This window comes from Ceratotherium simum, chromosome 1 (genome assembly GCF_057802395.1).
Source record: "Ceratotherium simum simum isolate JZ-2026a chromosome 1, ASM5780239v1, whole genome shotgun sequence".
NCBI lineage: Eukaryota > Metazoa > Chordata > Mammalia > Perissodactyla > Rhinocerotidae > Ceratotherium > Ceratotherium simum.
The window spans coordinates 21,369,578-21,385,654 of NC_141900.1; the positions used below are offsets into that span (position 1 = coordinate 21,369,578).

Genomic DNA, 16,077 nt, shown 5'->3' on the forward strand with positions numbered 1-16,077 from the left:
TGGAGAGGAGTCCACAAAGGCTGTGTTTATGCATTAATACAGGATTGTTGCCATCTTACTGGACTAAAGTGAAGTGGATTGAGAGGAAGTGAGTGAAGGCAGGGTCCCATGGGTCCTCAGTGAGACACTGCAGCTTGTGAAGGACTATCTGAGTCCAGTGGTCAGGATAGGCAATTTAACAGGAAGTAACTTGATTCTAAACCCCATTGGCTGGGGGCACAGAAGCAGTTTAAGCACTTTTTACCTGACTCAAGATTAACTCATTGAATCAAAGGATGGAGTCATCAGTAGAACCCACTGTGGGAATCTGGGGTAATCAAAACGGGGCTGATGATGAGGGTGTGATTCTATACATGAGGAAGTTTAGACTGAGAGATGAAGTGGTTTTGCTCAAGAATAGGTAGCTGTGGATGGGGGCCCTGTGCGCAGATCTCTAGCCTAGGGCTTCATCCACCATGCCATAAGAGTCACCTCCCGGCCATGCTTGGCCTTCTTCCTCTCTAATAACAGTGATCTTGACTCTTTCAGCTTTCACTTTCCTTTTCTTCAAATGCTCCTCATGCACGTGAATAATCTGGGAAAGAGGTTATTAAACAAGGGTTTGGCTATGGCCACTTTGCCACTTTGGGATCTGGTGGGAGCAGGGAGAAAATGGGAGAAAAGCCAGGTAAACAGCATCAAAAATTTTTAGTTGATATCAGATGGTCCTAGACAAGGTTCTTAATTGCTCTGTACCATGAATTCCTCATTTATATCTTGGGAATAATAATAGTACCCCCTTTATAGAGATGTTTTCATAATGAAATGACATAATACATGTTAACTACTTAGCTTAGTGCCCAGCTGAGAGGTTTACATGTGGTTTACATGACAGCACTCAAAATATTAGCTATTATTAAAGGATGTGAAGGTGATTTACTTCAACATCCAATGCCGTTTTGGGGGTAGCACAATGTCAGGCTATTCTGTTGATATATGTCTTGTTTTATGTTTTATACTATAGATGTTTCAGACCGTTCAGCTCTACTCCCTGGATTTCCTGAAGTTTAATTTAAATATTCTCATCAAAGTTAATGTGACCGACCCTGGCCATTCTCCTTACTGCCACCAAACATGACAACAGCCTTGTACTGTACATTACCAAAATAATATTACCTTCTCTCGGCTGCTTCCTACAAATGGCATCATCTTGATCTTATAAAACCAATGCAGAAGAAAATATTATGTCAAGGAGGAAATTATGATCAATTTTTAGGGTGGTGAGCAAGATAAAATTTTAAGAAGCCAAACCTAAGTAGCATACAGATACATTTAATTTGACCTTTTTCTTCCCAGGAACATCCTGATTTTCTGGTTATAAAACCATTTGGACTCCTCTTGTAGACTTTGTTCTAAAACTTAAAGCATGCAGTGTCTTCATGCAAATTAGTCTGCTTTTGTTGAAAAACTTCAGGGGACTCATCTAAGAAATGTAGATTCACATTAAGAAATACAGTGCATCTTACTGTTCTTTTTTCAGCCGATGTAAAATTGTCTCCCACAGTATGGAATACTTAAAAAAAAAAAGTGTTTTATCACAATGCCAAAGCTCCAGCAATGCCTTTGACTACCTTCAGGGGTGGTGGTGGAGGGGAGAGACTAGCTATTCAATACTACATTATTTTCAGATGATTTTGCACATAGCTAGGGAAAGTGTAAATGAATGCAAAAAGATAGGACTGATGTACTAAATTTAGGACCAGCAATTATAGACATTGGAGTTCTGAGTATCTTTTTGCTCCTCTGTAATTTCTAATATAAAGAAAATACTAACTAGCGGTAGTATAAAAATAGTTAATAATGAGTAAAGATTGTTTTGACAATGTCTAACACTTCAGAAATGTATCTCATTATTCTGACTGTATTAATTGAGGTTTCTTTTCTTTCTCCCCCCTGTATTTCAGTGACAATTTCAACAAGCACCTTCTTTGATGGCTTGCTGGTGACAGGACTATACACATCTACGAGTGTTCAGGCTTCACAGAGCATCGGAGGTTCCAACGCTTTTGGATTTGGTAAGCTATCCTGATATAAGAAACAAATAATTGTCAATATTTTATAGAGTCGTAGGTCTTATTTTTTGAAATACCTGTTTTAAAAGTATTAGACATTTATTATTTCAAAGAAAATAATCTGAATTGATTTTTGCGTTTCCTTAAATTTGGGTGGATTGGAATACGCCAACCATGTTGTAAATGTGCAGCCAACCATGAGCTTGGTATGACCATCTTTCTGCCCCTTTGTCCATCTACTGCCCACTATTACCCTTGGTCCTGTGGGCTTCAAGTAAATTTCTGTGTTCTGTCATTTAGATTGCTGGAATTCAAATTCACTCTGATGCCCATGCAATTATTCAGTAACCTGTTTTTATAGACAGTTCTTAAAATCCTGGAGTAGGTGAGAAGTGCCATGTAAAGTTTAGCAAGTAAGAATTGTACAAAGTGGAAGATAATAATAATTTTTGAAATGATCAAAATCTGTGAATATTCATAAAAGAACGCAATTTAACATTTAAAACACATGTGGAGTCTTTGTCTTTAAATCAGAGACTTGGCAGGTTACTTATGTGGAGAGGCAGAAGGTTACATGATGGTCACTGATCCCAGAGGATTCTCAATTTGGAAATCTCTAGTTTACCTATAATGCAGTAAACATGCCACGCTGGAATTAAGTAGACCCTTTTCAGCATTAAAAATGCAAATTTCGGGGCCAGCTGGTGCGCAGCAGTTAAGTGTGTGCGCTCTGCTTTGGCGGTCTGGGGTTCGCAGGTTCCGACCCCTGGTGTGCACCGACACACCACTTGTCAAGCCATGCTGTGGCAGGCATCCCATATAAAGTAGAGGAAGATGGGCACGAATGTTAGCCCAGGGCCAATCTTCCTCAGCAAAAAAGAGGAGGATTGGCATCAGATGTCAGCTCAGGGCTAGTCTTCCTCATAAAAAAAAAGCAAATTTAATATATCAGTTTAGGTAAGACATGAAATCACTCATCTTACTCTAAAATTGGAAAACTGCACAGGACTTCCTCCATTGATGTGAGAAAGATAGAATTGTGTTATCAAAGGTAGCCATGTGTTTTATTTTTTTCTGGGGTATTAAGTAAATAATTTTACCTAATATTGATATATGAAAGGGCACCTCCTCTGTGTCAGGTCCCAGCAGTATCTGTCCGGAGGACTCACTGATTGATGTCAGAGCAATGATGTCTGTGCTGCATTGTCACCATGCTGGCCCAAGATGAGGTTCACAGCCTCAGGGCTTAAAGGAACGTGGAAGTCATTTAATCATCTTGTTAAATTATTTGACATTGAGAATTTGCCATATTTTTAAAAAGTCCCACATAAGCTTTTACAGTCTGTTGGTAACTACTTCTAAAGCCTAATCCTGAAGAAAAAAATTCCTCTTAGGTCTAAAAATTCCCCAGTTTTAGCCCCACCCTTTTTGTGCTCTGCAGAGGTGAAAGGTTAGCTTACAATCATATATATGTACATAATATATATGAGCTACTACCTGTTGTATTACAACAGGACCCACAAGTAGGTTGCCAGATTTAACAAATAAAAATTTACAAGACATGCCATTTAATTTGAATTTTAGACAGTTTTTTCAGTCTAAGAGTGGAATATTTGGGATAAGACATCCTGGGTTCTACCTTCCCCCAATTAATTCAAAACCTCTGGGGGTGGGGCTTGGGCACTGGTAATTTTTAAAGCTCCCCAGGTAATTCTAATGTTTATCCAGGATAGGGAACCACTGTCCTGGGTCCGTCCAGGGTCCAGCAGCATCACCCTCACTGGGAACTTGTAACTACAGAGTTCCAGGCCTAACTCTAGACTTAGTAAATCAGATACTAAGGGGATGGGACCGAGTGATCACTTGTTAATAAGCACTCCAGGTGATTTTGATATACATTAATTAAATGGGAGAGACAGACATTGTTTAAATGACCAAATATGTCATAGCAAATCTTGCTTGGGGCTAGCTAGGAAAGGGTGTGACAGACAAACTAGATCTGTTCTGGAGTAAAATGGGATGTAGTTAGCAAGGGCTTTCCTGAGGAAGTGGTATTGAGCTGAGACGTGAGGAATGAGTAGGAATCAGCTAGCTAAAGGTCTGTGGAAGGTGGGGCACAGCATATCTGAAAGAGGGAACAGTAGATGCAAAGGCCTCAGGATGGGAAGAGGCTGGCTATTTTCTAGGAATTGAGAGAAAACTTTGGAGTGGCTGGACCTGGAATCAAGAGGGAAAGTGATAAGGCTGGACAGGAGACCAGAGGCAGACCATTCAGGATCTTGGCACAGGGAAGTCATTGAGGGTTTTAGGCTGAGGAGTGACTTGAACAGCTTTTCATTTTAAAAAGATCACTGTGAGGTCAGCATGGAGAACAAACTGTAGGGTTCAGGAGTGGATGCAGAAAGATTATTCTGTGGTTAAAGGGTCTGATATGACAGGGCATGCAAAAAGTGTGGGTGTAGGCTGGCATCGGCCAAAGAAGGAGGTCTGTGGAGGGGTAAGAGTTTGGGCCGTGGAATCATGCAGGCCTGCTTGCAGATCCAGTCCCCAGCCCTCATTAGTGACGAGCCTCAGCCAAGTTGCTTAACTTCTCTAAGCTTAATTTCCTCGTCTATGAAATGGTGATGATGATAATAGCTCCTGCTTCATAAAATATCAAGTAGTTGTGAGGATTAAAGGAGGTCGTTTATGTAAAGCCCTTAGACATAGAAAACACTCAGTAAAACTGGGTATTCCAAAATTGTGAATCTTGATAACTGACACAGCTGCTTTCCTCAGTCTGGGACTTGTATATACTTCCTTTGGGGGGTTCTGGCAAAAATAGATCTCGGATGGAATTAATCTGGGGTTTCTACAAACCCAGATGATTGAAGAGGTCTTGGCTAAGGGAAGTAACTATCATGTGCCAAGATGGAGGCTTTAAATGAGAAAAACCATTAAATATCATTCACAAGTATGTTATAAACACATTTTGAAAGAACATATAAAGTGCATGTATCATATTGCCTCGGATTTTAGCTAGTAAGCCAAACAGAAAACTAAGAATGAAATTGTTAGAAATTATTTAAGACACCCAGGCTTCAAGCCATTTTCTGTGGTGACTTTAAAAGCTGTGAAAAGGCAGTTTCACTTGAATTAGAATATATTTTGATGAGCTCAAATTGCATTAGGCTTCCCATCACCAACACCCCTGTATCATTGGGTGGATGGTCTGAAGAGGCTTCTGAACATTAAGCCCACTGGTGGTAGTCTGACTTTCATAACAATATGCTCAGGTCTCCCGCTAGTTGCTTGGCATTTTTATAGGATGTGATTTTTATATGGATGGATAGATAAGTGAGATCTTTTTTAAGTTCCAGTAATAGCCAAGTAATTTTATGTGTATTTATATGTTAGTGATAAATTACCTTAAAAACAAAATTTAATAATATACCTGAATATTGTTCAACAGAGTTAATCTTCATAAGTAAGGTTTTTTAATAGAAAATAGGAGATAAAATGTCTTTTTAGATAAAAGATCACTTTTGGAAACAAAAGCACGTTAATTTTTTGGTATTTGATTTAGGTGTAGCATAGTCTTTACAATTTGAGAACAAAATGAAAAAGATTTAATTTGAGTAGGGTGCAGGTGAGAAAATAGAGGAAACTTTTATAGAAGGTAAAATGTAAAAGAATTGATGCTTTTTGGTAGTTTAGCAGTTATAGTAGAATCAGGCTGAAATAATGTGGCATTCTTTGATCTAGAACAAAAGAGTTATTGAATACATAATTTATCATTAGGCTCTGACTTAATTGATGGAATGTTAAGCAAACATGATTTGTTTGGCATTTTCCCAACATATGGTAGGATTAGTGTGTATTAGTTTAACTAGCTGTGATAAATAAGGCAAAGTAAAACATATAGTTGAATCTAAAAGGTACTTCTGAAAGTTTTTTCCACTTATAGTTAGTTTTAATTGTACTAATTACACTAAAGTTATAGCCACTCTCCTTTGCATATAGAATGTGTGTATGACTAGCCAAAATAAGGCCATAATTATTCTTAAGATACTGTTGCATAAATGTAATTCCACTAACATGACTACAGCCTTTTGTGCAAAACCAGAATTCTTTAAAATGCATGCCTCACTGACCAAAAATAGACAAATGCCTAATAACCAGAAATACATTAAAACAATAGCTATGCAAAAGATGACTGTATGCCAGCAATGCATGATTTGAAATACCTCATTTTGCTTGTCAATATAAGAAAACATGCTGCCCTAGGGAAGTGTGATGTTTAATTATGGATATCTCTTTGTGCATCCCAGAAGAAAAATGCTTCCCTCTTGTCTTTGGCATTGAATTCCAGCTCAATCATGTAAATCTTCAAGGCTCATTGTGGTTGCTCAGTGAAGGGCTATTTGAATATCCTTTCATACAAAATTGTTCCTTTTCCAGAAGCTGAAATGCAGTTTTACTTAATATTTAGTATTCTGGCTCTAAAAGCATTTTACTCAATTTTTGGTATTCTGGCTCTAAAACCTGAGAATTGTGTTTGCAGGTCTGATGAGTAGCAACCATACTTCAAATTGTTAGACCTTGCATAAATTAAACTTTTGTGCTTTGCTATTCCTAGCTAATTTTGCTCAGCTAATACATCAGCCATTTTAGCAGTTTTTCACTTAAAATTTTGTAATTTCCTATGTGTTTTTTTTTTTCCTGTAATAATTAGACATCCTAGATCCAATCATTTGTTAAGCTACAAAACTTAAAATGGCAAGATTTGATGAAATCCAGGTTTGAGGAGAAAATGTAGTGAACAGATCCAAGATTTTTTCTTTTTAATTTTTTCTCTTAAATATTCAGTCAGTTATGTCATATTTTTAATGAAGATTAATCAACTAACGTAAAAATTTAATATTTTCCGTATTATCTTTAAAACATGATGTTAAAATTTTTGAACTTAATGATCTGGTTTTTTTCAGTGTGATTTGACACTCTAACTTTATAGATGATAGGGATATATTTACAAAACAAATTATTTAAATGTTTTAAGAAAGACATCAAATTTTAGTAAATGTTATATTGGTCACTAGTTAATACAAATACCAGTAGATTTAGATTGTATGTTAATGTTTCATTGCCAGGATGCAAGTTTTTGTTACTACTTTATTTTATTGTCACTAATAAAATATAGGGTCTATTTAAGCTAATTTTTGGTTATCCTTCACAGTAAAACTAAGTAGAACCTTTTACAACTTTGCTAACTATCACCAGGACCCCTACATCCCTGGACATTAGCTATAGTTCAGTCTTAGGTGTCCTGTCTGTGTGACTTTGAGACACACACATGTGTTACGAATACATGTACATATATATGCTTTAATATCTGTAATGAAGGGACAGCCACTAGCAACTTCATTAAATAGGGTCCTGATAGTAGGGGCATTTATTTACTAGCCTAAATTAAGCTAAATTACTCAGAATGATCTTGTTAGATTTATTTTGTCTGTTTCTTTACAAAGAAATGCTTTGTAATATACTTGAGGAATTGTAAACATATTGAGGGATTCCAAGGCATGACCTTTTATTATGTATAGTAAATGATCTATAATTAACAAGAAGACTCTAGGTTAATGAAACAAATTACTCTAGTCAATGGTACAAGGGGCATAGCTGACAAGAGATGAAATTGCCGTTAATTTTTCCTGTTTACAGGGTATTAACCTAAGTTTGGTCTTTATTCAGTCCATTTGGGTATGCCAGCATTACTTTCATTGAGAAATAGTATCATCTAGTTTGTGCTCGACATGACAAAGAATTCAGGGATATTTCCCGATTCCTAAATAACTAGAAAGAATCGCTTACTAGAACAGTAGGCGTGATGAATATAAAGCTGTTGAATCAATCAGCCAACAAATTGCTAAAGCCAATGCTGAGGGATGTGCGACTTGGGCCAAGTGGAGGAGTCGGTAGAGAAAGATAGCTCAGTGCAGTGGACCATCACACGACCTCTGGAGTTGGGCAGCTCAGGTTCCATGCCCGGCCCTGCTTCTTGCTAACTTGGGCCACATACTTTCCTTCCCTGAGCCTCAGTGTCGGCATTTGTAAAATGAGGATGATAACAAAGCTGCCTAGCTCACAAAGTTGTTGGGTGGATTAAATGAGATTATCTGTTCAAGTGCCTAGTATGTATGCTCAAAATAGGTATTATTTAAAAACTCAGAGAGAAGTGAGAATTCTTTCTTTGAAATAGGAAACAGAATGAGAAGATGGTTTAAGTGGCAGAAGGTTTGAAAGGAGGAGGTTGACTTTAATTTGGAGTGGGGGAATGCACCCCGTTACTTACCCATAGACTTTAGAGCTGGAATGGACCTTCAGTAGAGCCTGGCTCAACCCCTGCCCCAACATATAGGTAAGGAAGCAAGGCTTAGGAAGGGCAGTTGGTGGCTATTACATGAGATAGTGTAAGTGTGACAACTAAAACCAAGTGTTCTGACATCATATTCAGTTTTCAGATTTTTTTTTTAAAAAATACAATTTACATACCATAAATTTACCATTTGAAAGTATACATTTCAATGATTTCCAGTATATTCGCAAGATTGTGCAACCAACACCACTATCTAATTCCAGAACATTTCATCACCTTCAAAAGAAACCCCATCCCCATTGACGGTCACTCCCCATTCCTTCCTCCCCTCAGTCCCTGACAACCACTAATCTACTTTCTCTTTCTATGGATTTGCCTATTTTCAACGTTTCGTATAAATACAGTCAAACAATAAGTGGTCTTTCGTGTCTGACTTCTTTTAGTTAGCATAATGTTTTCAAGGTTCATCTATGTTGTAGCATATATCAGTACTTCATTCCTTTTTATGGCTAAATAATATTCCATCGTACAGATGTACCACATTTTGTTTAGTGAGTGGACATTTGGCACTTCCCAGATTTTTAAAAGGAGTTAGGGTTGTACAAACTGGGAAAAAAGAAAGTTTAAAGAGGATGCAAAGCAGTAGGACCACTAAATTCCTTAAATTCTCATCAGTAGGCTCTAAAACCTCTGAAGATGCAAATTGCTTAGCCTGTTTTTGGCTCAGATCTGAAAATGGTTAAACTTAGAAGTCAAGATGAATTACTCCTCTGCCCTCCTTCCTGCCATTCAAGGGAGATAGGCCACTGTGGCATGTTTTTACCCTAACCCTTTTACCTCAGTTTAAACCACGAGGTACAGGCATACCTCATTTTGTTGCACTTAGCTTTCTTGTGCTTCACAGATACTGTGTATTTTACAAATTGAAGTTTGAGGCAACCCTGTGTCGAGCAAGTCCATTGGTGCCATTTTTCCAGCAGCATTTACTCACTTTGTGTCTCTGTGTCACATTTTGGTAATTCTTGTAATATTTCAAACTTTTTCATCATTATTTTATTTGTTATGGTGATCTGTCATCAGTGATCTTTGATGTTACTACTGTAATTTGGGGGCATCATGAACTGCACCCATGTAAGACAGCAAACTTAATAGATAAATGTTGTGTGTGTTCTGACTGCTCCACCTACCAGCCAGTCCCCCATCTCTCTTCCTCTCCTCAGGCCTCCCTATTCCCTGAGACACAACAATATTGAAATTAAGCCAATTAGTAACCCTGCAGTGGCCTCTAAGTGTTCAAAGTGAAGGGAAGAGTCGCATGTCTCTCACTTTAAATCAAAAGCTAGACATGATTAAACTTAGTGAGGAAAGCGTGTCAAAAGCTGAGATAGGCCGAAAACTAGGCCTCGTGTGCCAAACAGTTAGCCAAGTTGTGAATGCAAAGGAAAAGTTCTTGAAGGAAATTAAACGTGCTACTCCTGTGAACACACAAATGAACAGAAAGCGAAACAGCCTTACTGCTGATATGGAGAGAGTTTTAGTGGTCTAGCTAGAAGATCAAACCAGCCACAAGATTCCCTGAAGCCAAAGCCTAATCCAGAGCAAGGCCCTAACTCTCTTCAATTCTGTGAAGGCTGAGGGAGGGGAGGAAGCTGCAGAAGAAAAGTTTGAAGCCAGCAGAGGTTGGTTCATGAGGTTTAAGGAAAGAAGCCATCTCCGTAATATAAAAGTGCGAGGTGAAGTAGCCAGTGCTGATGTAGAAGCTGCTGCAAGTTCTCCAGAGGAGATAATTAATAAGATAATTAATGAAGGTGAGTACACTAAACAACAGATTTTCAATGTAGATGAAACAGTCTTATGTTGGAAGAAGATGCCATCTAGGACTTTCATGTCTAGAGAGGAGAAGTCAGTGCCTGACTTCAAAACGTCAAAGCACAGGCTGACTCTCTCGTTAGGGGCTAATGCAGCTGGTGACTTTACGTTGAAGCCAGTGCTCATTTACCATTCCAAAAATCCTAGGGCCCTTAAGAATTATGCTAAATCTACTCTGCCAGTGCTCTATAAATGGAGCAATAAATCCTGGATGACAGTACATCTGTTTACCACGTGGTTTATTGAATATTTTAAGCCCACTGTTGAGACCTACTGCTCAGAAAAAAAGATTCTTTTCAAAATATTACTGCTCAATGACACTGCACCTGGTCACCCAAGAGCTCTGGTGGAGATGTACAATGAGATTAATGTTGTTTTCATGCCTGCTAACACAACACCCATTCTGCAGCCCATGGATCAAGGAGTAATTTAGACTTTCAACTCTTATTATTTAAGAAATATATTTTGTAAGGCTATAGCTACCATAGAAAGTGATTCTCCTGATGGATCTGGGCAAAGTAAATTGAAAACTTTCTGGAAAAGATTCATCATTCTAGATGCCATTAAGCACATACATGAGGCCGGCTTGGAGGCATAGTGGTTAAGTTCACACGCTCTGCTTCAGCAGCCTGGGGTTTGCAGATTCAGACCCCAGGCACGGACCTATGCACTGCCCATCAAGCCATGCTGTGGCAGGCTTCCCACATATAAAATAGAGGAAGATGGGTACAGTCTTCCTCAGCAAAAACAAAAGAGGAAGATTGGCAACAGATGTTAGCTCAGGGCTAATCTTCCTCACCAAAAAAAAAAAAAAATTTGTGACTCATGGGAAGAGGCAAAAATATCAACATGAACAGGAGTTTGGAAGAAGTTGATTCCAACCCTCCTGGATGACTTTGAGGGGTTCAAGACTTCAGTGGAGTAAGTCACTGCAGGTGTGGTGGAAATAGCAAGAGAACTAGAATTAGAAGTGGAGCCTGAAAATGTGACTGAATTGCTGCAATCTCATTCTAAAACTTTAATGGATGAGGAGTTGCTTCTTATGGATGAGCAAAGAAAGTGGTTTCTTGAGATGGAATCTACTCCTGGTGAAGATTGTGGAAATGACAATAAAGGGTTTAGAATATGACGTAAAGTTAGTTGATAAAGCAGCGGCAGGGTTTGAGAGGATTGACTCAAGTTTTGAATGAAGTTCTACTGTGGGTAAAATGCTGTCAAACAGCATCACATGCTACAGAGAAATAATTCATGAAAGGAAGAGTCAATGGATGTGGCAAACTTCATTGTTGTCTTATTGTAAGAAATTGCCACAGCCACCTAACTTGCAGCAACCTGATCAGTCAGCAGCCATCAACGTTGAGGCAAGACCCTCCACCAGCAAAAGATTACTTGCTGAAGGCTCAGATGATGGTTAGCATTTTTTAGCAATAAAGTATTTTTAAATTAAGGTATGTACATTGTTTTTTAGACATAATGCTCTTGCACACTTAGACTACAGTATAGTGTAAACACAACTTTTATATGCACTGGGAAACCAAAAAATTTGTGTGACTCGCTTTATTGCGATATTCACTTTATTGCAGTGATCTGGAACTGAGCCCCACAATATCTCTGAGGTAGGCCTGTACACAAGCCAAGTTAAGTCAATCAAATTTACTAGTACAGGAATTTGGAATCAAGACTCATCAATCCCAGTCCAACTCTTTTGAGTTGGATCAAGGCACATGTAAACATGTGGGAGCTCCAGGCAGCCATCCTCCACAGTGGCTCAGAGGAATGGCATGCAGGCAGAGGCGAAGGAGAGAGAGATAGAATGCTGCCTGAGGTACCCGAGCTTTCCAGGCTCTTATTTTAGGCTTTCTTTTCATCAGGCTCAGATATTCTTGGGTTCTAGGAAGCAATAATAAAAATAGCTAACACTTATCAAGCACTTGCTATGTGCCAGGTGTGTTGCCAGTGTTAACTCTTGATCCTAACAAAAATCCTGCTATGATTATCCTCATTTTGTAGATAAAGAGCCTGAGGCACAGACAGGGTAAGTAACTAGCCCAAGGTCACGTGTAGGGAGTTGCAAAGCCATAATTCAAACCCAGCTCTCTAGCCTCTCATTAAGTTCCTGTTACGGCCCAAGCCAGCTTGAGTTGGTTTCTTTTACAAAAGAACCTTGACTAAAAAATGGCCCTCTGCTGTAGCCCTGCCTGCCCCTAGCCCTGATCTCTTCCCAGCCTCCTTCCATTCCTTTACAGTCACGTACATTCCCACTGCATACACACATGTACATCCATGCACCAATCATAATTACCTACACACAGTTCCAAAATTCCAGCTGCTTTAAATTCTGTGCCCTTGTTTATAGTGTTTGGAATTTTTTCTGGCGCTGTCTGCTGGGCAAACATCCTGTGTCTTTTAGGGACTCTGTCCTGACTCACCTCCTCTACTGAGCCTTTATGACCCCTCCTTTCTGCTCCGCCCTGGTGCCCACCTCCATGGAACTCTCTACTCCCTCCTCCATGCTTCACTCTCTTCTCTGAACTCCACTAGTCATTTCTAACAATCTACTGAATTTACTTGTTTAAAAACCTTTATACCCATGTTGTCACAAATGGCTGGATTTCGTGGTTTCTTATGGCTGAGTAGTATTTCATTGTGTATATATACCACATCTTCTTTATCCATTCGTCCCTTGATGGGCACTTAGGTTGCTTCCAAGTCTTGGCTATTGTGAATAACGCTGCAATGAACACAGGGGTGCATGTACCTTTACAAATTGGTGTTTTCAAGTTCTTTGGGTAAATACCCAACAGTGGAATAGCTGGATCATATGGTAGTTCTATCCTTGATTTTTTGAGGAATTTCCATACTGTTTTCCATAGTGGCTGCACCAGTTTGCACTCCCACCAGCAGTGTATGAGAGTTCCCTTCTCTCCACATCCTCTCCAACACATGTTGTTTCCTGTCTTGTTAATTATAGCCATTCTGACGGGCGTGAGGTGATATCTCAGTGTAGTTTTGATTTGCATTTCCCTGATAGTTAGTGATTTTGAACATCCTTTCATGTGTCTGTTGGCCATCTGTATATCTTCTTTGGAGAAATGTCTGTTCAGGTCTTTTGCCCATTTTTTAATTGGGTTGGTAGTTTTTTTGTTGTTGAGATGCATGAGTTCTTTATATATTTTGGAGATTAAGCCCTTATCAGATGTATGGTTTGTGTGTGTGCGTATGTGTGGTGATGGGTTGTAATTGGTATTTTGGTGGTGAACATGATGTAATCTGTGCAGAAATAGAAGTATAATGATGTACACCTGAAATTTTTACAATGTTATAAACCAATGTTACTGCAATAAACAAAAAATTAAAAAAAAAAAACCTTTATACCTCTTTAAGAACAAGAGATGGTCTGGTTGTCTTCACGCTCATGGCACATAACAAGTGCTCAATAAATATTGATTGAATGAATAAACCAATAAAAATCTCTGAGGATTCATAGGGTATTTTACTGCTAGAGCTGACACTAGTAGATGCATGTATGTGCACAAGGGTACAGGTGTGGATGAGAGAGAGAGAGCATATTACTCTAAGTTTGAGGATATTTCTGAATCTATATATGTACACGTAAGCCTATGCATTGATACATACATTTAAAATGATACAAACATATGCAAATTTTATCATCAGAGATCCTGGGGAAATTTATCATCCTGCCTTCCACTTTGTCTCTTTCTCTCCTGGAGGAGGCAGGCAGCAATGCCTTCAGAGAGGAGAGTGATTGATTAAGTGTCTTCTATACAGTCAAGAGGATGGAAAGAACTTCAAGATATTGTTGAGTCCAGCCTCATATCTTAGAGCAGGTCACTGTCTTAATGATACATCTTATTTCATAAATCTTTCCAAAAATGATGACAGTATAATTTCTTGGGAACATATTCTAAGATTACATCAAGTGAGATGATTAAGGAAGATTTCCTGGTATATATATATGTAATCCCTTGCTGTAACTTGCAACACTTTTCTTGTATAATTTCTTATTAATTGATAGCGGTAAATGTTTGTTAAAAAGTAATTGTCATAAATATTAAAAAAAAAAAAAAAAAAGGGCCGGCCCCGTGGCTTAGCGGTTAAGTGCGCGCGCTCCGCTGCTGGCGGCCCGGGTTCGGATCCCGGGTGCGCACTGATGCACCGCTTCTCCGGCCATGCTGAGGCTGCGTCCCACATACAGCAACTAGAAGGATGTGCAGCTATGACATACAACTATCTACTGGGGCTTTGGGGGGGGGGGAAGTAATTGTCACTTGTTTTCTTTCCTTTAGGGAAACAAAAACAAAAACAAAACACTCTGCATAAGATTCATTCATTTCATAGCTCCTTAATAATTCACTTGTCAGTTTTTTCCAGACTCTACGCAGATTCTAGATGGAGGAATTTAGCCCTGATTAAATATGTGCCGAGAAACCACTGTAGGTACTTTAAAAATGTATCCCTAAGGAAGAGGAGTCCTTCTGGTTCCTTTCTTTTCCTTATTCCTGCTCAAATCCCTGTGCTCAGAATCACAGTATGCTGGTTGTTCATAAATAAGAACGTCAGGAAATTCACGTTTGGAGTAGATTCTAATAGAAGTTGCCACTATGCTATATAAATTCTGATTTTTGAGATTATTTTGTTATAATTTTGCCTGAGTATAAAAAAATTATTTGTGAAGAGATTCTTCTGTCTTGGCAAAGGTAACCTTATTTCTGTTATTAAAGAAAATAATTTTCCCAAAGACTGAGCACTGAACAAACAAGGATAGAGCACTAGGTAATTATGTGGGGTACTTTCTCATGTGCCAAAGTTTTTAAGAAGAATTCTGGAAAATAAGTCTCTATAAATGAGGTCTTATCCCTTACTAGGTAAAAATAGGGTTGGGAATACTTTTCTTTCTTTTTCTTAAATAATGATTTAAAAAACCACTTAGGAATCATGGGTCTTTGCTGATAAGAGATACTGTTTTCTAGAAGAGTGACACTTTTCAGAGTATGCCAGACTGTCCATTTTAACAGAAGACAAGATTGAAGTATATGCGTTAAGGGAATAAACTTCAAAGATTGACTCTAGCAGTCATTTTGCTTGTAATGTGGTTTACTCTTGGATTTTCCAGTCCTTTTTTTGGGTATCTAGAGAATGATAAATGAGTTTATGTTCCGTGTTCACTGTAATTGATTTATAAATACTCTTAGAGAAAGTTGGCTGCTTCTTTCCTGGTGGTTAAATCTAAGAAACACTTAAAATAATTTTAATGTTATTACTTTTGAGAAATAATTCTGATGGTTACCCTTGAAATATTTTTTAAAAAGTAGTGAACATAAATTCTTGACATTGCATAGAAAATAGTTCTGGGTGCAACACATGGATGTGAAAATAGATGTAGGAGCCCCGTGAAAGCACTTCACCAAACGCCAGTTCTGTTTCTACTCTTGTTTTCTCCTCTGCAGCTCATTCAACCCTCTGATGCTGAATTTTGCATGTAGCCTAACAGACATGTAGGCTGCTCTCTGAGGCAAGCGCACAACTAAATTACTGTTTTCAGGACTCTGAATGTCTGAATGGAAAGATATTTGATAGTGTGGGTGTTGCCATTTTGGAAAACAGAATAGCAAAAATTGTTAATATTTTGGTAAAAGTTCAGACTGAGCTCCCCTCCTGCTTTTCTTCCTACATGTTTTCATACATCAGAACCATGTTGTTGTTATTATCTAGTTAATTATGTTATTTCTGGTTCTCTTTCAGAAAAGTTCCTCTCCACATGAACTCTAGTAAATAGCAAGT

General features: G+C 38.4%; 1 protein-coding gene across 3 annotated transcripts in view; it reads left to right on the forward strand.

Annotated features, from left to right (window-relative positions):
• RELN (reelin) overlaps nucleotides 1-16,077 on the forward strand; it is a 490,103-nt gene that overhangs the window by 82,646 nt on the left and 391,380 nt on the right. For all 3 annotated transcript variants that reach the window (XM_087441541.1, XM_004439311.3, XM_087441605.1), the window contains exon 2: nucleotides 1,944-2,054. In XM_087441541.1, coding sequence (XP_087297667.1) covers nucleotides 1,944-2,054 — 111 coding nt within the window. The remainder of the gene's footprint in view (nucleotides 1-1,943; nucleotides 2,055-16,077) is intronic.